Source organism: Oenanthe melanoleuca, chromosome 2 (assembly GCF_029582105.1).
Source record: "Oenanthe melanoleuca isolate GR-GAL-2019-014 chromosome 2, OMel1.0, whole genome shotgun sequence".
Taxonomy (NCBI): domain Eukaryota; kingdom Metazoa; phylum Chordata; class Aves; order Passeriformes; family Muscicapidae; genus Oenanthe; species Oenanthe melanoleuca.
In genome coordinates this window covers 117,807,281-117,830,115 of record NC_079335.1, presented here as the reverse complement: position 1 = coordinate 117,830,115, position 22,835 = coordinate 117,807,281, and the positions used below count along the sequence as shown (strand labels likewise).

The following is a 22,835-nucleotide window of genomic DNA, read 5'->3' as shown; positions in this document are numbered from 1 at the left end:
TATTAGGTTGTCTCGACAGTAACTGGCAAGAAAGAGACTTATTGTGTCTTTTCAAAAGTGAGAACCCTCCTAGAAACTGTCCCAGAAGACTGGCACATGTGGAAATAGCCACACAGAAGTGGACAGTACAGAATAAGACTGTGTTTTTCTTTAAAAAATCTAATTCCCATCACTAAAATATCTGTAAGCTTTTCAGAAGCTTTATTGACAATCAGAAGCATTATACCAATATAATTGGGTTACAACTACAGGAAGAAGTAAAAAGAAATGCCCTTGAGATCTTTACTTTTCATGGTATTCAAAAAGCATGCCAGCAAGCTGAACAGACACACAAAACTGCAGCTGCTGTAATAAACATAAATCCCAGGTATTAGCAGAAGCTTCTGTCTTTGACTAAATTATTTCATTGCTTATATGCCTTGATATCCTCAGGGAGAGAGCTGGCAACACATCTGGAATATGCAGCTGGTGTATTGTGGTTCTTACATCCCATGTCCAAAAATTTCATTCCCCGATTAAAAAAATAAGGTCAGAAAGCACAGAATGACACATGCATTCATTTTGGGGCAGGCAAATTCAGATCAAAATGGTAATTCAGATTAAAATCACAATTGTTTTCACAACTGCCTTTCCTATTCAAAGAAAATGTGATTTAGCATTTTAAGCGCTATAAGCAGCCCAAAAGAAATAAATTAATGCATTTTCATTTACAGAGACTGATTTATTCATGTTTTCTCTTTATAATTTGGAATGAGATTAAAATAACTAAACTCTTTAGATGTTTCTCTACCCATCTCTTCTGTTCTGATCTCTTAGAACCAGGCTAGGACTTGATTCTTCTAAATTGGAGGCAGAAAATAGCAGCTCAGTAGCTTTATAAACCCAGAACAGCACATAGCATAGCTAGTTCCTTCTCGGGCCTTTATCACTTCATTTCCTATTTAAAAACACTCCAGTATTCATCTGCATATGGGCATCAAATGCCTCTGAAATCATGAACTAAAAGTTAGAGTCAGCTCTTCAGAATCAGAGGAAGGGTATATTTATAACACTCAGGCCTATGGACAAAAGCAACAATTATAATTATTTTCAAAAGTGGACAGCTAGGACCTAGTGAGTCTGGTACCAAACAGGAGCTACAAACCTCAGGCCAATTAGTGCTTATACAGTTCAGTGACCTGTGGGCTCAGTCTGCTCAGCAGAGCGAGATGCAGGGATGCTTGTCCTAGATCTGCAAGCAGGTATCAGTTTCCATATAATACCTGAGAGCTGTTTGTGCTCAAAAAAAGCTTTCCAGGAACTCCATAAGGCAGTAACTAAATCAATATCCCATCCTGGCTATTTGCATGAAAACCAAATTACTTTTAAGAATCGTTGCTTTCTGATATCAATAAAATACAAATTGTTTCAGGACAGAAGACAGAGAATATAGTGCAACACTCCTTAAAATAAAAAGCAATGTAAGATTAAGGAAAAAACTCTGCTAACATACCTTCCAATAATTTTTAAAAGTATTATGGGATACTTTTCAACAGTCTCAGCTACCGAGTGCATTCTTGAAATGTTCACTGAGTCTACCAGTGGTTCTGGGAATTGTTATAAACACTCCCACTCACAAAGAAGGAAATAGAAGCTCACAAGGATTAAACACCTGATACAACACCTTTGCAGTAACTGGAAAAGAATTCAGGAGGCATTGAATAAGAGCCTAAGTGATTGCTCAAGGTTGTAAGGGAGACCATGGCACAGCTTTCGATCCAGATTTTTGTCCCCAGGCTATTGCAATACTCTTTTCTTTTCTACTCAAGTAGAATGACTGTGATTAACACTGGGCATATAATGACCCCAAGAAGCCTCTTCATTTGTCCCATCTAATTGACAACATTTACAGGGTCTGAATCCTGTGGAATACACATATTAGCCTTCAGATTAGTGTGAGCTGCTGAAAATCTGCTATGTCCTGACTCGTTTTCTGCGGTGAATTGCCACCAGTGTTATGTTGAATGTAAGGAATTTCCAAGGCCAACAGGGAGCATTTATTCAGAAATCATAAGCACATCTCAGACTTCAGAACAGTATTTTCATTGCAGAGTTTCCTACAGTAATTTGGTAAGACCACTAAAACTGAGCAGGAACAAATACAGATCCATCAAAAATCCATGCAGCAAGTCAAGTCTGAGCTATGTTTATTTAACAGGGTTTCCAGAATAGCTGCTGAAGGAAGTCCCCAGAGCTCAGGTCTGCAGAGTCCTTCTGGGAGAGCAGAGCCAGGGTACTCCACAGACAACTCCACTGATGCTCTCAGCAGCCCAGGCAAGCACAAGGCTGCTGCCCACAGCTGCAGAGGAGACAGAGGCCATCTGGCCTCTGGGACCAGCAGGAGACATCCAGTGTTCCCTCTGGTGCACAAGCAGGCAGCTGCTTCTGACCTCATCAAAAGCAGGGAATTAATGAAGTAAGGATTTCTCTATCCCTATGTACGTATGGAGTTAATGCAGTCAATATAGATTGTGAGAAAAGCTAAGACAGAAAAATGAGTAAAAAATATTAAATTATTTAAAAAATCCTAAGCTTCTAATGGTATGCAAAACAGCTTACGTATTCAAGAAAAGACAAACCCTGCAGAGAGGTTTTTAGAACTGTCCTCTTTCCTCATGAAAAGGAGTATATGGCTTTATTTAACCAGGTCAGACAACTTTAACAAACATCTCATCACACCTATTCCCTTTCTGACTGTGGTTTAGCAGTTTATTATTTGCATCAAGCATGAAGAATTTTGAACCTGGAAAAGTCTCCTTCTGCTTTAATATCACATTCCCTTGAGGGTATACTGTTATTTAAAATTCAATTCCTACAGTATATACTTTTTCAAAAAGCACCCTCACAATCTGACAGGTAAAAGCTCCAGAAAACAATTTTTCAGTGACAATATTCCCAAAAGGAATCCAGCTTCAACTCAAATTTGAATAATGTGAGCAGGAAGGAGCTGGAAATGTACATTAATGAATAATTGTTCAATTCAAGTGACAGGGATCATCTTCCACTGGAAATGACAGTTGCACTGAAATGATAAAACTGCAAAGCAGACTGTAAACTTGAACCTAAAAAGCCTTCAATCCATTTTCCTACCCAGCATCCTTCACACAACACATCAATATGACCTGGATGTTCTGTCCTTTTGATTCAAATCCCTTGAACAAGTAGACACAAACCATGAAAAGGGGTCTGATATATAGTGATGAGAAAAATCCCAATTCCCACTAAAAGCAAGATCAAAATGCCCTGATATTTAAGGGACAGACAAACTGTTTAGCACCAGAGTTGGCTGGGAGACAGGAATTTCTATTTGCAAAAACAGTCAAAGGTTTTCTCCCATGTGAGTCAGCTGCTTAGAAGATCATATTCAGTCCTGCTGCTCTAGCCAGCCTGGGGTCCTTGTCACTTGCCTACATTCACTCAAAGTGATCAAATAAATGCATTTTGAAGGGAAGCTCCACTCCAGAACTGCCAATATTTGATTGGTGAGGGCAGTCAGCAGTAGGGAAGGGAATCGAGTTTCTGCCCTAAACCATGTAGTGAAACTACTGAGATTTTTTCTACAAGCTCAACATGTCTGAATTTAAGAATGTGGGCTTGAGACAGCTGCTTACAGGATCTTTGGATTTTGTGGTACTTCAAAATATTTCCACTGGACATTCATCTTTGAGAATGAGCATTTTAAAAAGCTAATACCTAGAGAAGGAAAGTACTCATAGAAGAAAGTTTTGTCTTTGGCATCAAAGAGAATAAATTGTAGTTCTGCAAGAGTAATAGTTCTCCAATGTATTGGTTTGAGGATCATCATGCTAGGGACAATGAAAGAATTTAACTCAATTTGTCTGTTCAGGCCAACTCCTGCAGATTTACTAAAGCATAAATGGTCATGAGCCTCCAGAGCTCTCACTAACACCTTCCTTCTCTATTTTGGCCTGTCACTGTGGGACAAATAACTGTGTTTTCCTTCTAGCCACTCTAAACAGGCAACCTTAGAGCACAGACACATGAACACAGAGACTATGATAACATCCAATAGTCAGGTGAAAGGGGAGACATATAGGAAGCAAAACTCTTATAAGGCATACTCTGAAAAAGGAATAATAATGTGAGTTTACAGAGCTCTGGCAAACATACAGTAGAAAATTAAAATCAAATGACTTAAGGTACCACATTTCCACCCATCTTGTCAATCCATCTGAAAGCTGATCCTGACACATCACAAGGGCATCTGATCTGCAGATCAGCACCAGAGCATCCCTGCTGCCAAATTCATGCCAAACCTCCAAATGTAAGAGGAGACCCAAAAAAATATTACATGCTCAGGTAATACAGCAAATTAGAGGCAGAAAGCTGGTGGCTAAAAACTGTAATATGTCCAAAACTTGTAGTCAAGTGCCTCCATTTTTCCACCCATACTGACCACCTCAGATGAAAAGCACATCTCTACAAGAATTGTCAACCCCCAAAAGAAAGCTGCCTCATTTGCAAGGTGATTTGGGGGTAAACAGTGTCATTATAAGGCCAGACACTTACAAAATAGCCAGTAGAAGCTGCAAACAGCTGTATATGCACACTTACAGATTGCACATGTCAATCCTGGGAGGAGACAGTGGCAGTAGTTGAAGCAGGAGCTTTACCCCATTCTTCCATGCTTCCTCTTTCTCAAATTCACAGAAAAGGTAGGTACACTCATCTGCTGAGAACTGGTAGAAAGCATGGCTGTCTTGAAAATAGAGTTGTCTGTCCACTGTTAGAAAAAATAGTATTAGATACAATTTAAAACTTCACCATGTAAAGATTCCTACAACATTCTCTGTTACACTTGCTCTTAATGCTGAGTTGTACCAATACAAAGGGAAAAAGGATTGAATACTCAGCACAGAAACAATCCTGACCTCTCAGTTTAATTCAGTGCATCCAAACAGGAAAACCCCAAAACCTCAATTTAAAGATCTCCAGGATCCTGAAATTCAAGCATTAAGACTGATGAATCAGTTCAGGTTTAGGGAATAAAAACCTTCCTCCTTTTTTTGTTAGATTTCTGAGTCTCAGTTTACATTGGTTTCTAAACTGTTTTCACTAATGGTCAGGCACTAGTAAACAAAGTTCAGTACTGAGGATGCAGCCCATCATTATTCCAGCTTCTCTTCAAATTCAGGGCTACTCAATTTGTAGATCAGACCTGGATAAGAAGATGTATCAGTTGTCTTCCCTGAAAAAAATGGGATTTTATGGGGAATAAAGGACACGGTCCAAAGCCAAAAGCACAAACTCCTGCAACAAGTAATTTAGTCCTTGCTGAGGCTGCATGACCAGACATGCTGTCAGTTTAGTTGAAGAAAACCTTAAGGTACACTGTCAGTGTCCATATGCAGAAATTTTCCACAGCTCCTCACCTTTTCACAGGGAAGAGGTTAAGTGTCTAGCACACACCCCATGGCGGGGTATGACCTGAGCTGAGCTACCTGAGTAGTCCCAGCCTCAAAGTTAAACCCATAAGACATCCAGAGGCTGGTCACCAGGGTAATTATCACCAGCCAGGTTAGCTGGACCAGATCACTCAGTTTGGTGGGGGAGCTGTGGTCAGCAGGGCAGAACCTGGCCTCACCACCATCTCAAGGAGCCTGATCATCTCTCAACCCATTGTAATTAAAAATTATGGAAAACAGAGAGCAAAAGTAAATCATCAATAGCTACAGAAGTCATCTTGTAAAGCCATGATCTGCAGCCACTAAACAGCTGTTGTCTTGTGAGAAACCCAAAATAGCTTGCAGGGAAAAAAAAAAAAAAAAAGCTGGAAAAGACACGCACTCTGTCTGCAACTTGATAATAGGCAATTACAGTTGCAAAAGAAAAAGGAACAAAACTGCCAAAACCAGGGGAATGATCTTTGATATTTATGAAACAAAAGGTCACAGAGAGTCTCCCAAAAAGATAGTGGAATAAAGAACTGGCAAGAAAACTGGATCAATCCGTGCTTTATTTCTCTCCCTCCTCCATTCAAAACCTCGACTCTTGCCCTATGCAGGAGAAGGGCACAGCCTTCCTGACACTGGAAGTACTGGCAGCACTGACCTGACAATATAATGCCCATATCCAGGAGGAGCTGCCACACTCCAACTGCTGTAGATCTGCACTTGACAAAAGGACACTGCTCCAAAAGCCAGTCTACGAGCTCTGATCCAACACAACTTCTCCTGAAAACAAGCAAAACATCACTTCTTAAACTACAGCAATGCTAAAACATTCTTTTATAATAAAGAGCTATTTTTAAAGCTATCAAAACTCAGCCTTTTTGTTCAGCAGAGAAAATTCTTTGTCTCAATTCCAGATTTTTGTAAACCTATTCATTTCAAGGGAAGAAATTACGTTGGCAAGCCTCAGGGGATACCTCTAGCTATAATGAAGGAACTTATTGTAGATGAGCAAGTTCCCTTACATACCTGATTTATGCAGCATACTTTGCAATATGTAGCATTTTTATCAATTTGTGCTGTGTACAGTTCATCCAAAGATGTATAAGAGATAAATAAAATCCAAGTTTTAGCCTCAGGATTGTATTTCCTTTTAGAGCATAGGTATAATCAGTACAGCTAAAGAATATGTGTAAGTGCTGCTCTAGAATGTACTTAATCTTTCATATTATCAGTAAATGTATATATTTAAATAATAATTGAAAAGTAGTGGATTGTCCTTAAACACAGGTGTGAATGAGTGGTGTTGTAATAGAGAGCTGCACATTTTGGTGTAATTGAAAACAGGAGAAAGCATTTATGCTACAATGCAACACAAATGGAAAATCACTTCATTACAGAAATATTCCATAAATTACATGCAGAAATCACTGTGTCAATAAATCTTGCAATCCAATTAAGCTCTTTCATAACTCCAAACCAGGGCTGAAATTAATACTCCTCCTTTTCAACAAAATAACTGACAAACACTATTGTATATGAAAATCAGAAGCAATTGAATAAATGGATATACAATTAGGCCACTGCTGCTTTCTGACAACTGACATTGTAATGTAAGAAAAGATATTAGGGTACATGAGACTTTAAAGAATTTTTTTATGAAAATATTTTCAATTTTTAGCGACATACACAGAATCTCTCACTCAGAATTTACTCTCTTGTCAAATCAGGGCATAGATAAATGAAAATAAACCTCTTAAAGTTGATTAAAACAAATTATTTTGATTTACCTGCAAATGCCAGTAAGGTACACCCTGTCTTTAATCAGGTCAGAAGCTTGTAGAGTAAAAATATTCCTGAGAGCTCTCCCAGCACAGGAAGAACTTTCTCCATAAATCTGAATGAAAAGAGAAATTGAAAACTGTGACAGAGATTTATTCCTGCTGCAATAAATTTCCTTGCCACTGTCCACTCCCTCCCTTTGAGCCTTCTTCCCAGGTAAATGACAAGCAAGCACTCAGTCCCATAGGAAATCAGCCCAGCTTCTGCCAGTTGTATCATGGGTTGCAGGTGCCCCACAAGTTGGGGGAGAAACCTTGATTCTGGATTTGCTGCCCTAGGAAAGGACAGCTACTATCCATCAGCTTTACCTTTGAATAACAGACAAGTTACATGAAAACTCATGTTATTTTAGCAAAGCAGAGACATATGAACCATTGCAAAATCACACAGATACAGTTTAAAGGAAATATAAATTCCTATGTATTTGAGCTAAATAATTTATTACAAGCCTAATACACACTGAAAGACTATTTCACAGTCTTTTCTTTCTGTTCAGAACCTTTGGAGGTTTCCTATGAGAGCTGTAGGTCAGTTCACCCATGCATTGCCAGGAAGATATGGTCTTTCAGAATGGACACACCTCTGATTTCCCCACACCTGATTTCTACCCTGCACCTCAAGGCTGCAGATTTGTCTGGCAAAACAAAACCCAGCTCAGTCTTCCATAAAACCATGTTCCTCCCAGACTCTGTATATCACTTTTTACTGAAGAATTTATCTTGGGCTTCTATTGTGATGTTTCCTCACTGTCCCAGCAAAGAACACCAACTCACACAAAGAACTAACTTAATGCTGTTTGGTTTCATCTTTTTGTTTGTTTGCTTCCTGTGTTTAGGAACTTTTTAAGGCATATAGAATAGACCTGTGACAGCAAAGTCTTGTGGAATGCAAACCAGAGTTCTCAAATACTGTAAAAGTAAGCTGAACAGTGGCAATCATTTAAGTCACTGGGAAGCAAGTGCACATTGGAATTAACAACAATTCAGTTTGCAAACTCAGTAATAGAAGGATGTGATTTGTAACACACACACACACAAAATAATAACTTCTTAACTGGATTTAACTGCAGGTCACATTCACAAGTGTCTTCAAAGAGGTTGAACTGAAACAGAAGCATTCCTTGCATGTTGTTTGATGAAACAGAATTAAAAAGAAGCTTCACAAGTACCTTATTTGCAGGAGTTTCCAAATATGGATTTGAAATTCTTCTGGACAGGGTCTGTAAGATAATTTGGTAGACTGTTAGTTTTTTTAAGGTTTTTGCATGGAAAAAAAAAAACAAAGGAGTTGCAATCTAGTCTTTTAACTACTGAAATCTATATAAAAATAATTTATCAAATAATCTGTATAGTCTAACATATCAAACAAGTCTCCAAACAATAATTGTTTCACACCAGGAAAAATGTTTGGTAAACTCAGTTCTGTGTTTTTTATTCTTGATCTGGAAAAGAAGATGAACAATGAGATGGAAAAGCTTATAGATAATACACAATTATTGGGTCAAGAAAGATCAAAAATGACAGTGAAGAAACTCAAGATAAATCTAAAAATGCTGGGTGAAAAGGCAGTATCATGATGAGCTCAACATTGAAATCAGCATGTACTAGAGGGAGAAAATGTAATTACACATACTCCTAAAGTAAACTTTATCAATTCAGTAAAGACACCTCAGGGTCACAGAACCCTTCTCAGTAAATATCTGTTCAAAATGAAATTTTTAACTGCAGTTAAAAGAAATTAGGATAAATGGTGAATAAAATGGTGGCCAGCAGGGAGGTAACTAATGGAGATCAGCATTATCTCTGCCATGCCACATGTTGCACTGGTAACAGCATTTCAAGAAAAGAATGCTCCAATGTTAGAGGGGATTCAGACAATTACAGCAGTAGGAATAACAAAGGATTTGGATAAATTTTAATGTGAGAAAGGACAGAAAAGGTTATGACTATTTACCTTAAAAAGAAGAGATTACAAGAGATATGCAATAACACAATATGGCACAATGAAAAGACAGTTTTTCTGTACTCTGCTTTATATTACATGAGAATAATTGATCACTCAATGAAATTAGAGAGGATTCATATTTGGGGAGACAGAAAGGAAAATCACAAATAAGTCTTCACTGCAGGGAAATGCAAATGCCAAAATCTTACCGCTGATCAATAAAGACTGGGATTTAAAATTATAAAATTCACAGTGAACAAGAACTCTGAAAGGCAGAGACAGGATAAATATCTCCACAAGGATCAGGTTACCCTACTCTTACTCACCATGATCTTCCCATATCTTGTCACCATTAAAAGGCAAGATATTGTCTATACTGATGCTTACTTGCAACTTCTCTCTTACTACAGACCATACAAGACAGAAATAAACACTGCCTAAAATAAGCCTGGAAGTGGAGGTGCACTGGCATTACAACAGGAAGATCATGTGCTGCCTCACATTATTCCAACTTGTAAGCAGCATAATTAATTCCTTGCTTTGAGAAGGATCCAATTCTCACTTGGTATATTGCAATCATAAAAAACTGCCATCCTTCACACCATGTAAGAATTACAGAATCCATATTTCAGTAACACCACCTGCTTTTTCCTCCCTGAATTCTTGTTCCTGTGTTTTTAGAAAGGGAAGGGAAGAGGAACCACAGAAGCATCTATCACTGTTTACCCTTCCACACTCTTCACAAACCTTAGTGCAGTTCCATGCATTACAGTAGCTCCATATGGAAATACTGTAACATATAAGCCTAATTTCCCTCTCCCTTGCCCAACAAAGGTGCTGTAAGAGCACAACACTGCCTCAGCTCCCATTTACTCTTCCTACCAGTATGTCATTAGCACCTCGGCTCTGCAGCAGCCCCACATACCACCACTTCTCTTGGTTTCCATCCTTCTAAAACAGGGCTGCAGTGGTGATGGATAAGAGAAGAGAGACTGACATCATCTACCTGGACTTGTGCAAAACATTTCATACTGTCCCATGCATATCCTTGTCACTAAAATTGAGAGACATGGATATGATGGATGGACTGCTCAGTGGATAAGGAAATGGATGCACTCAGAGGGCTCTGGTCAATGGTTTGATGGCTGTGTGGAGACCAGTGATGAGTGTTGTCCCTCTGGGACCATAATATTTAACATCCCCATGTTAACATGGGAGCGTGGACAGTGGGATTGAGTGCACCCTCAGCAAGTCTGGGGATGACAAGTTCAGTGATGTGACTGGTACTCTAGAGGGAAGGGATTCCATCCAGAGAGACCTGGACAGGCTTGAGAGCTGGGCCTGTGTATTTCAACAAGGCCAAGTGTTAGGTCTTGTGCCTGGGCTGGGGTAATCCCAAACATGGACACAGGCTGGGTGATGAGTGGATTGAAACCAGCCCTGTGGAGAAGGACTTGGGGGTGTTGGTGGATGAAAAACTGGACAAGATCCAACTGCATCCTGGGCTGCATCAAAAGAAGGAGGACCAGCAGGTTGAAGGCAGTGATTCTGCAGTACTATTGCACTTTTGTGAGATCCCCACCTGGAGTAATGCATCCATTTGTCAACTTCCCAGCATAATAAAGATGGGGATCTGTTGGAGGAAGCCTAGGCCCACTAAGTTGTTCATGAGAGTAGAGCACCTCTCCCATTGAGACTGGCCAAGAAACTTGGGGTTGTTCAGCCTGGAGAAAAGAAGGCTTCAGGGAGCTCTTGTAGCATCTTCCAGTATCTGAAGGGGGCCAACATGAAGGACATAGGTGGACTTTTTATCAGGGAGTGTAGTGAAAGGACAGCATGTAATTATTTTAAACTGAAACAGGGTAGATGTAGATTAAATATTAAGAGAAGAAACTGAGGAGTCTGTAAAGGGAGGACAGGACAATAGCTTTTCAGTGGCAGCCCGAACCAATATCAACGTGGAGTAAAGAAGAAACACTGGAGAAAACATGAGAGTGCATTTAGCCTGCCATGCAGGAACCCAACCACCCAAAATTTCTAAAAGCATTAAGGAAGTAAAAACTGGATAGGAGAAAATAAAGCAAAACAGGAATTGGCTTTCTGGAATAGAAAAAATGATCTTTCATATTGATGCTAGTGCAGCCTATGTAATGTTGAAACATTCATTGCAGTTAAACTGAAATTGATACAGAAATTTAGGATTTTTATGTCCATGATATATCCAGTTTTCTTTTCTTTTTCTTTTTTTTTTTTTAACTTGCCTCAATAAATATTAGTTACCGAGTACACCTCTGTTCAGCAGACTCTGCTTAGGCTGTTGGGGACAAACAGGGCAGTAGCCTACAGGAGAGGAAGAGATAGTGGATAATGGTCCAGCCTATCTTCAAAGACCCCACCTCTTGGGTGGCTCTGTTGGGGAAGCACCACTCCCCCCTGAAGATACCTGGCAAATATAAGCTGCTCCCCCAAAATTATTTTGACATGCACACTGATTGAAAATACATTTTCAAATCACTCTAAGAATGAGCCTAAATGTGCTTTCAAAGCAAATTAATTAGTCATCAAGCAAACAGCTCATCTCTCATGAAAACTACCTTGGAACAGTTCTTGGTGCCCACGCCAAGTGCTGCTTTCTAGCTGCTGCCACGCTGGCATCCCCACGTGCCTCTTCCCCAGCCTGAGGAGAAGCTTTGCCAAGCCCCATGTCAGGGAGAGGACAGGATGTCTGTGTGGCCCAGAGACAGCAGACCACACGTGCAGGAGACCCAGAGCACTGGGTGTGCTCCAGAAGGGCTGCCCCATCACACACGAGTAGGTGTGCATAGGCAGCTTCATCTTTCCTGCTGAGGATGCAGGAAGGAAGAGGAAGATAGAGGTTTTGTGGGCTGGATGATCCAGAGTCTGAACTACAAACATGGCACAGGGATAGCATTGTCCTAGCTTGGGGACACAACTTGAGAGGACAAGCTGGCACAAGAGGCCCAGAAAATGTTTTGGAATAGGGCTGCTAGTGTCAAATCTGAATACACCACAGAAAATTTAGTCTGAAATTGGGAAACATTATAAAGGAGTTTACTGTAGTATTTAAAATCACTAAAATCACAAGGAGTAGAGTAATGATGTAAAAAGAATAGGAGGATTAAAATAAAGTGACCAGCAAGTAATTAGAACAACCAGAAGGAAATATTTATCTACAATCTACATGATCAGCTTATAGAACTATAAACCAAAGAATTACATATTCCAGGTAGATTTTTAGAAGCAGAGGCTAATTTAATGACTAATACTACTATGCAAAGCTATACCTAAATTTAAATTAGCATTGCTTCAGCTGTACAGTTATTTTTAAACCAAGTTGAGAATTTCTGACATTATTTAAAGTTAAATATGTGAAGATATGAATGAAAATATTATAATATATCAGCACAAACTGATTTGTTAGATATTTGGAAAGAAATTTGCCTGCACACTACACAAGTATTCTAATGGCTCCATTGGAAAGAACAAGCTGTATCTTACTGTAAGATGCTGACTGAGTTGCTTCCCTGGGAGAGTACTGAACTGGGTCCACTACAGCAACTCCCTACGCATTTACTAAACCTGGTTAATGTTCTGTTCAAGAGCTAATGGTACTATACAACATGGATTTAGTAGTATCTTTTGGAGATACATTTGAATTTTCTCCTCATTTCTAGACCTGGGATTTTGCTTTGGCCACATCTCAGCTTGGGAGAATGACTTGTCTGCAAGTTGCTAGTGCTTCGCCTCCTGCCCAAGCTGTTCCAGCAACTGCTGATATTTCTGCCATTGCCAGCACTGCAATCACAGTAGCATCAGCAATGCTCCATACATCTGCTAGCAATTTAATCACCAGCATGCCCAGAAAGAAACAAAGTAAGAGTGCTTTGAGCTCCAGTTCAAGTGCTCTCCTCAGCTGGGATTTAGTGTAGTGGTAGCAGCCAGCAACCTGTCTACACTAGAATCCATACTGTAACACCTCAAAAGAGGCTACAGAAATTGTAGGAAAATAATCATTTCAAATAAGGAACAGAAATGTCTGCTGTTCATGTGCAGCTAGCAAGAAAAAATGACAAAAATGGGAAGGAAGAATTTCTTTTTTAGTCAAGATTATTCCTTTCACTAAATCTTCTAGAGTGGGATTTATTTTAAAACTAACAGAAATGAGGAAAGGCAGAATCATGGCTTTCTTCCCCAGTAAATTGTTCAAGCTTCCACTCTAGATTTTTCAAATATCTAGGTTTTTAACTGGTTGTATTCCAAAATATAAGCATAATATCCTGTGCTTAGGAATTTGTAATGTGCAACCAAACTTTACCTGTTTTCAGTTTACAATACACTCATTAATACCTGTCTGTTTGATCAGAGCTTAATTTGCAAACAAGTCCACGATCAACTCCACGCTGCTGAGCAGTTCCAGAAACAGTTTCCTTATGTACAAATGTGGCAAAACAATTGTTCATAGTTTCAGGGCACTGTCACTATGTCCCTAAAGAATTTAGTGTAACACTCGTGCATTTCAAACTGGATTACTCAACATATTTAAAATTAAGCAAATGCTTCAGTGTTGTTATTCCCTAAATATAAATAGCCTGAACAAAAAAAAATCATCTCATTTTGAAATGCGCAGGTTGTAGCACAGACTACCTGGTAATGAGATCATTTCTATTCCCTGACAGGGGGATTTCTGCAACTACTCAACACCTGAATCCTAAATTGGCTAATGTGACCACAAAGGAAATTATATATTCAGACACATACCCAACAAGAATTTAAGCATCCAAACCTAAAATACATTTTCACAAGTACTCATGCTGGAAACTTCTCACATTCCAACCATGAGAGCGTATGGAAAAGGATCACAAATAAAGCTGAATACAAATTCACTCTCAAAAACAATCATCTGCTTGTACTTTTCTCTCCAATGATCATTCAGCTCTAAGAACACAGTGGCTCAGGAAAAATTTTAAAAATCCACCAGAGGTATTTATTTAATTTCCCTCAGGCTTCTCTCCCGCTTCACACACAAATCAGAAACTAATCATTTGTGTCTCAACCAGATTTTGCTCTCTCGTTATGAACCATGACAATGATAATGCCATAGGAGTGGCAGAAACCACTGCAACTGTTACAGCTGATAGAAACCTATGGGGGCTTTTCATCAAAAAGATTGGCTGGAGTTGCTAAAAGCAAGCAGCTACAATAACTAGAGAGTTTCCACTCTAGCCCTGATCCAAACACAAATCCTGGGACAAAGCTGGGCTGTACCTGCCTGGCACACCCTCCTCAACCTGCAACACAAGAAGGCAGTAATTTCTGCAGGACTAAATGCTCATTTATTCCCAGTGCCAGGCAAGGAGTGGGGGAAGGGAGCAAAAAATCACTGAACAATATGAACAACCACTTTGCCACCTTTGAATTTTCTGCATTTGACATCTGAGTGACAGTTGTTTCAAGGAGAAGTAAGACATGGGTGTTGTGTTTAGCAGATGAAACGCTACTGTTGTTTAAGGGTGGCTGGATACAGGGAGTGCTGTCATGAATCCCAATCCGTTTCCATGTGGCAACAGATTTTTCCTTGTTGCTAAGGCACAGCAAGCAGAGTTGGTTGGGAAGCTAGCTGACTTTCAGTGGATATCATTCATATGAAACCGTAGAATATGCCTGACTTTCTGCCAATAATATTTGTAACAAACAACCTTCCCCCACTGCTCCACTTGAAACCCACTGTCAGAATTCACGGGTAATGAAGAGCAACCAATGTGACAGTTCTCTGCATTAATATTTATTTAAGATTAAATATAAAACCCTTTATAAAGGATCTTGTTTACAAAGGAAAAATCTTCTCCTGATCATCTTAAACTTCTTATACTTAGATGCAGCATAAAAAGGTCAAGAAGCTGTAAAAAGAAAAATCTGTATTCAGCAGAGCTTGCAATTTAGGATTCCCAGATGAGCCTGAAGAGCTCTCTGGAGAAACCCAAATGGGTCATTAATGAAAGAAAACCAAGGAGGTATTGTCATTTATTTTCTGTATTAAAAAAAACTTACACAATAAGTTATTTCACGAAGGGAAACCCACAACTCACTGTTCATTCTCACTTCCTCCAAAACAAAAAGAGACATGAGAAGAAAATGGATGTTCTTTATCAAGAGAAGCTGTGTTCTTTATGTTTAAACTTATTTCTGAGATAGTGACAGCTAGGGAAGCTATACATTTAGAAGCATCTAGCAAACTAAATATGGCTGAATGGGTTTGTGCTTCAAATGAAACTATTTTTCACTTAATCTGGCATAAACCATCCACTTTCAAAGTCTCTGGAACCTAGCAAGGAGTGTAATTTACTGTCCAAGAGTAAAATTTATTTCCAATGCCCGTTTTTATGCCTAAAAGAAGTTAAGAATAGAAAAGAATATCAGAGAAGACAATATGGCAGGACTGGCTGGTTTCTCTCCTCCCTCTTCCCCAGTCCTACCACGGCGAAAAGCCCAGGATAAACCCAGCTTCAGGAAGGCACCAACACAGGCTCCTCCATCTGTATCCTGTGCCTCAAATGAAACTGCAGCATCCTGACACACACCCGGACTGAGGGAAAGGGAGGAGTGGGGAGCCAGCAGAAGGGGATGCCTTGGTTAGGAACCTTATGCTACTAAAGAAAGGAGACACCACCCTGCTGCTAATGGTGGTTTCCATCAGATTAAATATCCTGAAATGACAAGCAGGTCGTGTCCTCCCTACACCTCCTGCTTCAGCTCCCCATTCCCATTTTCCTTTGTGCTTCCATGCATGTCCATGAAGCCATGTCCTGAACCAAGCTGAAGGAGCAGTGGCTTTGAATTGGCTCATTAAACAGAGACTCGTTTCAACAGAGATGGTTTTCTTCAGTGGGGTCACAAACAGATCCCCAGCAGGGCGAGCAGGGGGGCACAGGCAGAGGCTGTGGGATAAGGAGGGAGGCAGGGAGGGACAGCTGTGCTCAGAGGAAGCACTTGTTTATGTTAAATTAAAACTATCCTAGGAATGATGGCATAAAACACATCTAATAAATCCTTTTTATGTTGATAGAGCTCTGTCAACATAAAAAGGAAGTTAACTATGCTCACAAAAAAAAATGACAATACAAAATTCAAGGGTGTCAGCAATGGGGAACTTCACTTCCAACTCCTTGTTCACAGCTGAAACAAAACACAATTCCCCATGTCATCTACAGCTGTAGATTGCATGGGCATAGTTTGAAGTACAGAAACAGAGTTTAAACAAGATTTCTCTTTCTTATAAAGAGAGAATGTCCATTGTCAACTCATATGTGAATACAATGTTTGCAATGAGATTTCATTAAATATGAAAAGAATCAAAATTCTACTGCTTTTTATCATGCTTTATAGAACATTAAAATATGCAGAGTACACTTAATTGTCTATTCATATTTCTCCATTAACTAAACTTTATTGCAGCATTTCTGCTCTAGTTTGCCAGTTCAACCAAACATTTCCTAATGCTATCTTACAAAACTCCCAGTCCATTTCACTTTTCCTGGCTGTCAGCAACATTTCACAGGAAAGCAGTATCCTCCTTTTTTTCCAGTACAAAATAGGCACTGTATACACACTGTTACCATTAACATTTAGCAATATTGCCATACTCATATTTTTTTAAAAACTTAGCACATAATAAAAGCAGTAGATGGTCTTTGTCATCTCCCCTTGTGTCCCTGGCCACCAGCATCTGGTCTGGTTTTGATCTGGAGGGCAGCACATAAGAGAAGCTGAGTAGGGGGGTTAAGTGATTGATAAAGTTTTTTGTAACAGCTAGTATTTCTAATGATGCAAGTTGCAATTTGATAGTAAAGTATTTGGTGCCTTCAAAAGAATGTGCACTGGATACTTCACACTACAATTAAAATTATGTTCCCAGTGACAGGCTACTGCTTATTTTCAGATAAATCCAAATGAAGACATCAACAAAACAGTTAAAAGAGATCAGGAGCAGCAAAACACAGATTGTCTGCATACTTAAAAGCTTTTCAAAGTACCTCTGTTGACATGTTTCTTGTGTTGCCAGCAAAATACCTTCTCATGACACATTTTCAAATGAAAAAAAAAAAAATAACCCAGCATGGCACATCCACTTAGCAAAAGCATTCTGAAAGCCAGGAAGCCTGACTTACAAGAATACATTAGTGAAAAGAAATTTGTGAGGAAATTGTGTGTCAAACACAAGAATAAACACTCAGGTTGTAAAACCTTCTTCCTGGATTTTTTGTAACTTCACCAGACAGCGTCCTGCACAATTTTTCTGGCTTTGAATTTTGTCCTGCACAGAGCACAGGTTGGATCAAACAATCTCCTGGAGTTCCCTTAGCACCCAAATAATTCTATAATTGTCTCATGCTCTATCACTCTCAGAAAATTTAATTCTGCTGGCTGTAGCAGGCATGGGAGAAAAAGTCTGTGGAGCTTCAGGGAAACCAGAAGTACATTTCTAGATGCATTCTGTGTTTAAAAAGAGGCTCCTAAAATAATGGCAATCATATTTTCATGTTAACCTTCCACCAAAACTTTTCTTTGTCACATCACCCACTGTGGCAGGTCTCAAGTGCTGACATACCCGAGCTGTCAACATTATTGCAGATAATACTGATGCCAGAACATGACCTTCAGCAAGCCACACTTTTCAGAGATTAAATATAATAAAAATTTTAAAGCAGACAATCAAGTAAGTGATTCATCTCGCCTGTCACTACCAACCACCCACCACGTAGGTGTAAGTTCAAACCTTCCCTCTCTGGTGTCAGGCAAAACCAGCATGGTTGGGTGGTTGATTTTTGCCACCACAGGCTCAGGAGCTTTTCTGATGAACTGTCCCATAACCCAGCTGCAAGGATTCTCACCTCCACCACAAGAATTCTAGCAAACAGCAGAAGGGCAAAAATATCCAAGATTGCTGCAGCTATTTCAGTGAACGCAGATGCAGGAACAAAACCCCAAATATTAGCAAATATTCAGCAAATCAGCTGTGAATGATGACGAAAAATGACTAAAAATGTCAATATAGAGAGCATATATTATTGAGTAAGAAAATCCATTATAGCCTTAATTCATTCGGAAGCAATTTGCAATTAGAGAAACAGTTTTGTAATTGTCAATATCTAAAGTATCTTTAATGTTTCAAGTACAAAAAGACAAAGTTAAAATTCTGAGCTCTGATTATGATTTATGAAAACACCTCCAAGTAAATTGCATTAGTTTACTATTTGAAAAATGCCTGTCTCTTTCTGGCAACATTTTTAAATTTTCTTTTAATAGGCTACACATAGATTGCCCATTATTGGCTCTACAAGTGCACAAAGGTATGTTTTCAATGGTAGTTTAATGTTCCTGGTCCCAGAGAGCTCTGTTTTTATCACTGCCTGCACAGAGGGTAGGTCACCAGTAATTTCCCAAACCTTTTTCCACTAGGAGAGCACAGTTACTCCTTTTGGGTAAAAGACATTCAAACTATTTCCTCTTTGTTTCTGAGAAACTGATTTTCTGATTTCAGAGAGAGCAAGTGACTCACTGGGAAAAGCACCAGGCTGTTCAGTGAGCTTCAGTTTTATTCCTGAACCTGGAGTGGTTGCAATGGGAATGACCATGAGCATGCTCTGAAAGCACCTTGGGACCCACAGGTAAAAATCTGCTATCAGCTAAGGGCTAGGAGCACACAAGCTCTCCTCCATGTACCCAGGGCAGCCCCACTCCAAGCCCAAACACCTACAGGACATTTAAAACACAGCAAATCTCCAGTAAAACCACCAACTTCTGCTTTTCTTGCTTCTGAGGTTTCCTGAGAGCAGGAGCAGCCTTGAGGGTGGGTGAACAAGCTCTGCTTGAAGAGTTTTGCATTACAGCCTCAACAGTTTGGGAATCTGCAGTGCTGTGGTTTGTATTGGCAGCGCTCCCTTACGTGACCTCTTGGGAACAATAATAATTGCACTGACAGTAGCTCTTGGCACCAACCAGTGCCAACCTACTGTGAACCAGAGAGTGGGAGTTCCTAACCACTTCCAGAAGAACAGCTGTAATTTGCTGTTTTGTAGGAAAAGCTATTAAAGCTTAACTACTTTAGTTTCATGGAGCAGTCAAGGGCTCACTGCACAGAGAGCTGAAAAGCACTCAATGCACAAAGAAAGAATAAAGCTTTCCCTTAGATCACACAAGCAACTTTTTGGCAAAGTAGATCGGGAACTCCTCGACTGCTCTTGGCAAAGCCTCAGAAATTCTTGGAACTCAGCTACCAGCACCTCCAAACCATCTGCAGAGTGAGATCTTACTAACTCTGATCACCTTGCAAATCTTTAGTCTGCCCATTAAAGCAGCAACAAATGAAAACTCAAGTGCAAACCAATCCAAAGAGTGGTTTGTCACCTCTGAGATGGGGAGAGACCTGAGAAACAAGGCAGTTCAAAAATATCTGAGTTTTTCAATGTGGCAGAAAACACTGCATGCCTATCATTGAATCCCAGCAGCTTGGCACAGAGAGCAATGTGGAAAGTAGTGTGCAATAACCATTAGATATGGAATATGATTAGAACATGAAGAGTCTAGAATTTATGAGCAGCCACTAAAAGCTGCTTAAGTAAATTTAGCTTTCACCAGACTGAGAGTTACAGAATCAGAAAATATATATGCAAGACACAGATGAGTTTTGTATGTTTTTTTTTGCCTCAGTAAAACTGCTCAAATGTCAAGTAGCTAAGAGATGGAAATTTTACTTAGCATGATAAAATCAAAACCAAATAATACAAATGACATATCCTGTGCAAATTAATCTCATAAGAAAGGAAAAGACATGCTCAGCACCCTCACAAGGTCCCAGATACAGTTCAGGCATCTTTAGACAGGAACCTCCTGTGTGAAAATAGGTTCAAGAGAGGAACACAGTCTTTCAAGTGAGGCAAGACTTTCACCCTGATGAGGCAGATTTCCTTAATTATATTCTTCATACTTTAATTTCATTACCTGCCTTTCTTCTGATATATATATTTATTTTCATTCTTTATTAATATAAACAATTGTTTGCACACATTTGATATTGCTAGCATGTGGATATGTCACATCAGGTTTATGCTGCATTATTTTGAATTTTCATGCCGCAGATTTACTCACTGTAAATTTAATTAAGTCTACAAGTCAGCCTTCCTACTGCTGTAGGAAGTTTGATCCCTATGTGGAAGGGTTTTCTTTATCTCTAGAGAAACTCCAGCTGGTACCAGGGAATTTTCTCTTTTTAACCTCAAGTTTTGAAAGATAGGGCCTTGATCCAACAATAGACCTTTGAAAATATCATGAATAGAAACTGTCCTATTCGGGCTTTCTGCATTTATTATTTATTTTCAAGACAGCATGGGCCTTCAGAAGTGATCCCTGCACCTCTCCTCAGCCTTAGACTGTGTTCAGATGTGCAGCCAAACTCAGTTTAAGCAAAAAGCCACAAAATTTGACAAGATACTATTGCAAGATTAGCATCCTCTGAAATGACAACCTCACTCAAATTCACAGACAAAGAACACATCAAATTGTGTTGCACTAAACCTTTTGTGGAGAAAGTACCTATGAAAAACCTATTTTAGGCAGCCTAACTAAACAAACAAACAAATCTTGTTTGAATTTGTCCCACATCAGTCTCTTGTCCCCTGTGATGTCAATAATTTCCCTCCAGCAAAACTAGACCTGGCATTTAAAGTAGAAAGTTCCTACATCTGGCATTTAAAGCAGAAAGTTCCATTTGTTCCATTTTTAATGCATTACAAAGCCTTTAAATGACTTTTAAGTAATTTTTCCCTGTAAAAGAAAGATACTACTCCATAAATAGACAAAAACCCTCACAATTTGAGAGTCAAAGGATTAGAAGATTTTTCTACTTTCTACATCTGATTAAATTATCTGAATTAATTAACCTTTAATTACATTTGCAACTATTATCTAGTTTTCCATCCCAACAGAAGTCCCACCATATGATATCTATATCCTAGTCAATCTTATTCTCATACTCAAAGGCATATGCAAAAGAAAAAAAACAACTAAATTAGCATGAAAAACATGTGTGCAGTGGAAAAAAAGTACAGTATTACAGCAGAGCAGGGATCTGAGGTGAATTGTATGTTATGAAACTGAACACACATGTCTGTGTAAGGTCTGTCTTTTGATAAAGAGGTTGAATTCTTAAAAATTTCAAAAGATCTCTGTACATCAGGTGCTGAAAGAAAAATTGCTCCTCCAGAGGAACTGTTGTATTAAACCAGAAGTCGTTTGGCTTTGTCAAGGCTATTTCAAAATATACACAAGGCAGTACTCACAGGCTGCACCTGCAGAATCTGAGATAACCACCCAGGAGAACACCTCATCCCTCACTGGGGACAGCAGCAGCAGCACTGTAACTATTTTTAAGGAAATACTCATTAGGACACGTAGGAGAGAAGCAGAGGGACACAATGTGAACAGAAGCTGGCTTATCAGCTGTGTGAAGGGGGCATGCAAAAGAAAAGCAGAATAGCCTCTGCATTACTCACAGGCAGAGTGCAGTGAGTGCATCCTGAACAGAGCAGCCTCAAAGAGCCAGCAGAACCATCTGCTGATGCCAGAGTACAATCAGAGGAAGGGACTCACACACCACTGCCTTTCTACAGGGTCACATTTCCACCAGCTGAGGACAGCCAGGCCTGGCAGCCAGCACTAGGAACACTTGGAGGAGCTTCTGATCACCAGACTAAGGGGCAGCTCACAGGTTTTGTGTGCTACTTGAAGTTGAACCCTTCTTGCCCTACAACACACACCAGTTTCCAGGATTCTTCAGGGTCCTCCTTTATGTACCCATGGAAAACAACAACACAGAACTGAGCCACCTTTTTCTGCTTCACAATGTTAAATCTTTATCCTAAGATCCTTGAAGGAGTGTTTTGTCCCTTGAGAATAAAAGGAGGTAAAGATTGAACACATTTTTTCATGTTCTAGGAGCAAAGAGAATTAACTGTCTTATTCTTCAATATTCTGCATCACAGCCAATGCTTGCAACATTGATCACTTCAATATGCTGCTACCCTCCTTCCACTTACCCACTGTATCCTAGTTACCAGCCTACTCAGTTTTAAAAGTCACTAATAAATATCATTTTAAGTCAGCAAATGTGTTCTGACCTACACAAAGCAGGAGGTGGGAGAGATGGAGAACTGCTGTCTTGAAAAGTTGGTTCAAGCAATATGCACATGGAAAATTATAATTTATATTGAAATCAGGAAGAAAAATTATCCAAAAGATTAATACAGGGCATTATTCCCCCCACAGTGACTGATCTGTCAGAGAGTGGCAGAGATGCTCTGACTGTGCTTCCATGAACACTAAGAAAAATCATGATGTCAGTGACATGTAACAGACTGCTGGGACACTCAGCTTACTCTCATCAATTCACCAAAGCAGCCTGGGCAAAGCAGGTAATTTCTGATTAGATTCTTCTAACCTCTTCGCCATGACAATCTCCAAAGCCCATCCAGCTCAGTCCCTTATTCTGCAGCAGGGGCACAAAACCCATGGGTTAAACCCTGG

The 22,835-nt window shown here is 39.5% G+C and overlaps 1 protein-coding gene across 1 annotated transcript in view; it reads right to left on the bottom strand.

Moving 5' to 3' along the window:
• The window catches only part of RAPGEF5 (Rap guanine nucleotide exchange factor 5), a 155,165-nt gene that overhangs the window by 118,525 nt on the left and 13,805 nt on the right, over nt 1–22,835 (bottom strand). The window contains exons 2-5 of the mRNA XM_056483737.1: nt 8,461–8,511; nt 7,241–7,347; nt 6,112–6,233; nt 4,615–4,783 (exon numbers count right to left, since the gene is read on the bottom strand). Coding sequence (XP_056339712.1) covers nt 4,615–4,783; nt 6,112–6,233; nt 7,241–7,347; nt 8,461–8,511 — 449 coding nt within the window. The remainder of the gene's footprint in view (nt 1–4,614; nt 4,784–6,111; nt 6,234–7,240; nt 7,348–8,460; nt 8,512–22,835) is intronic.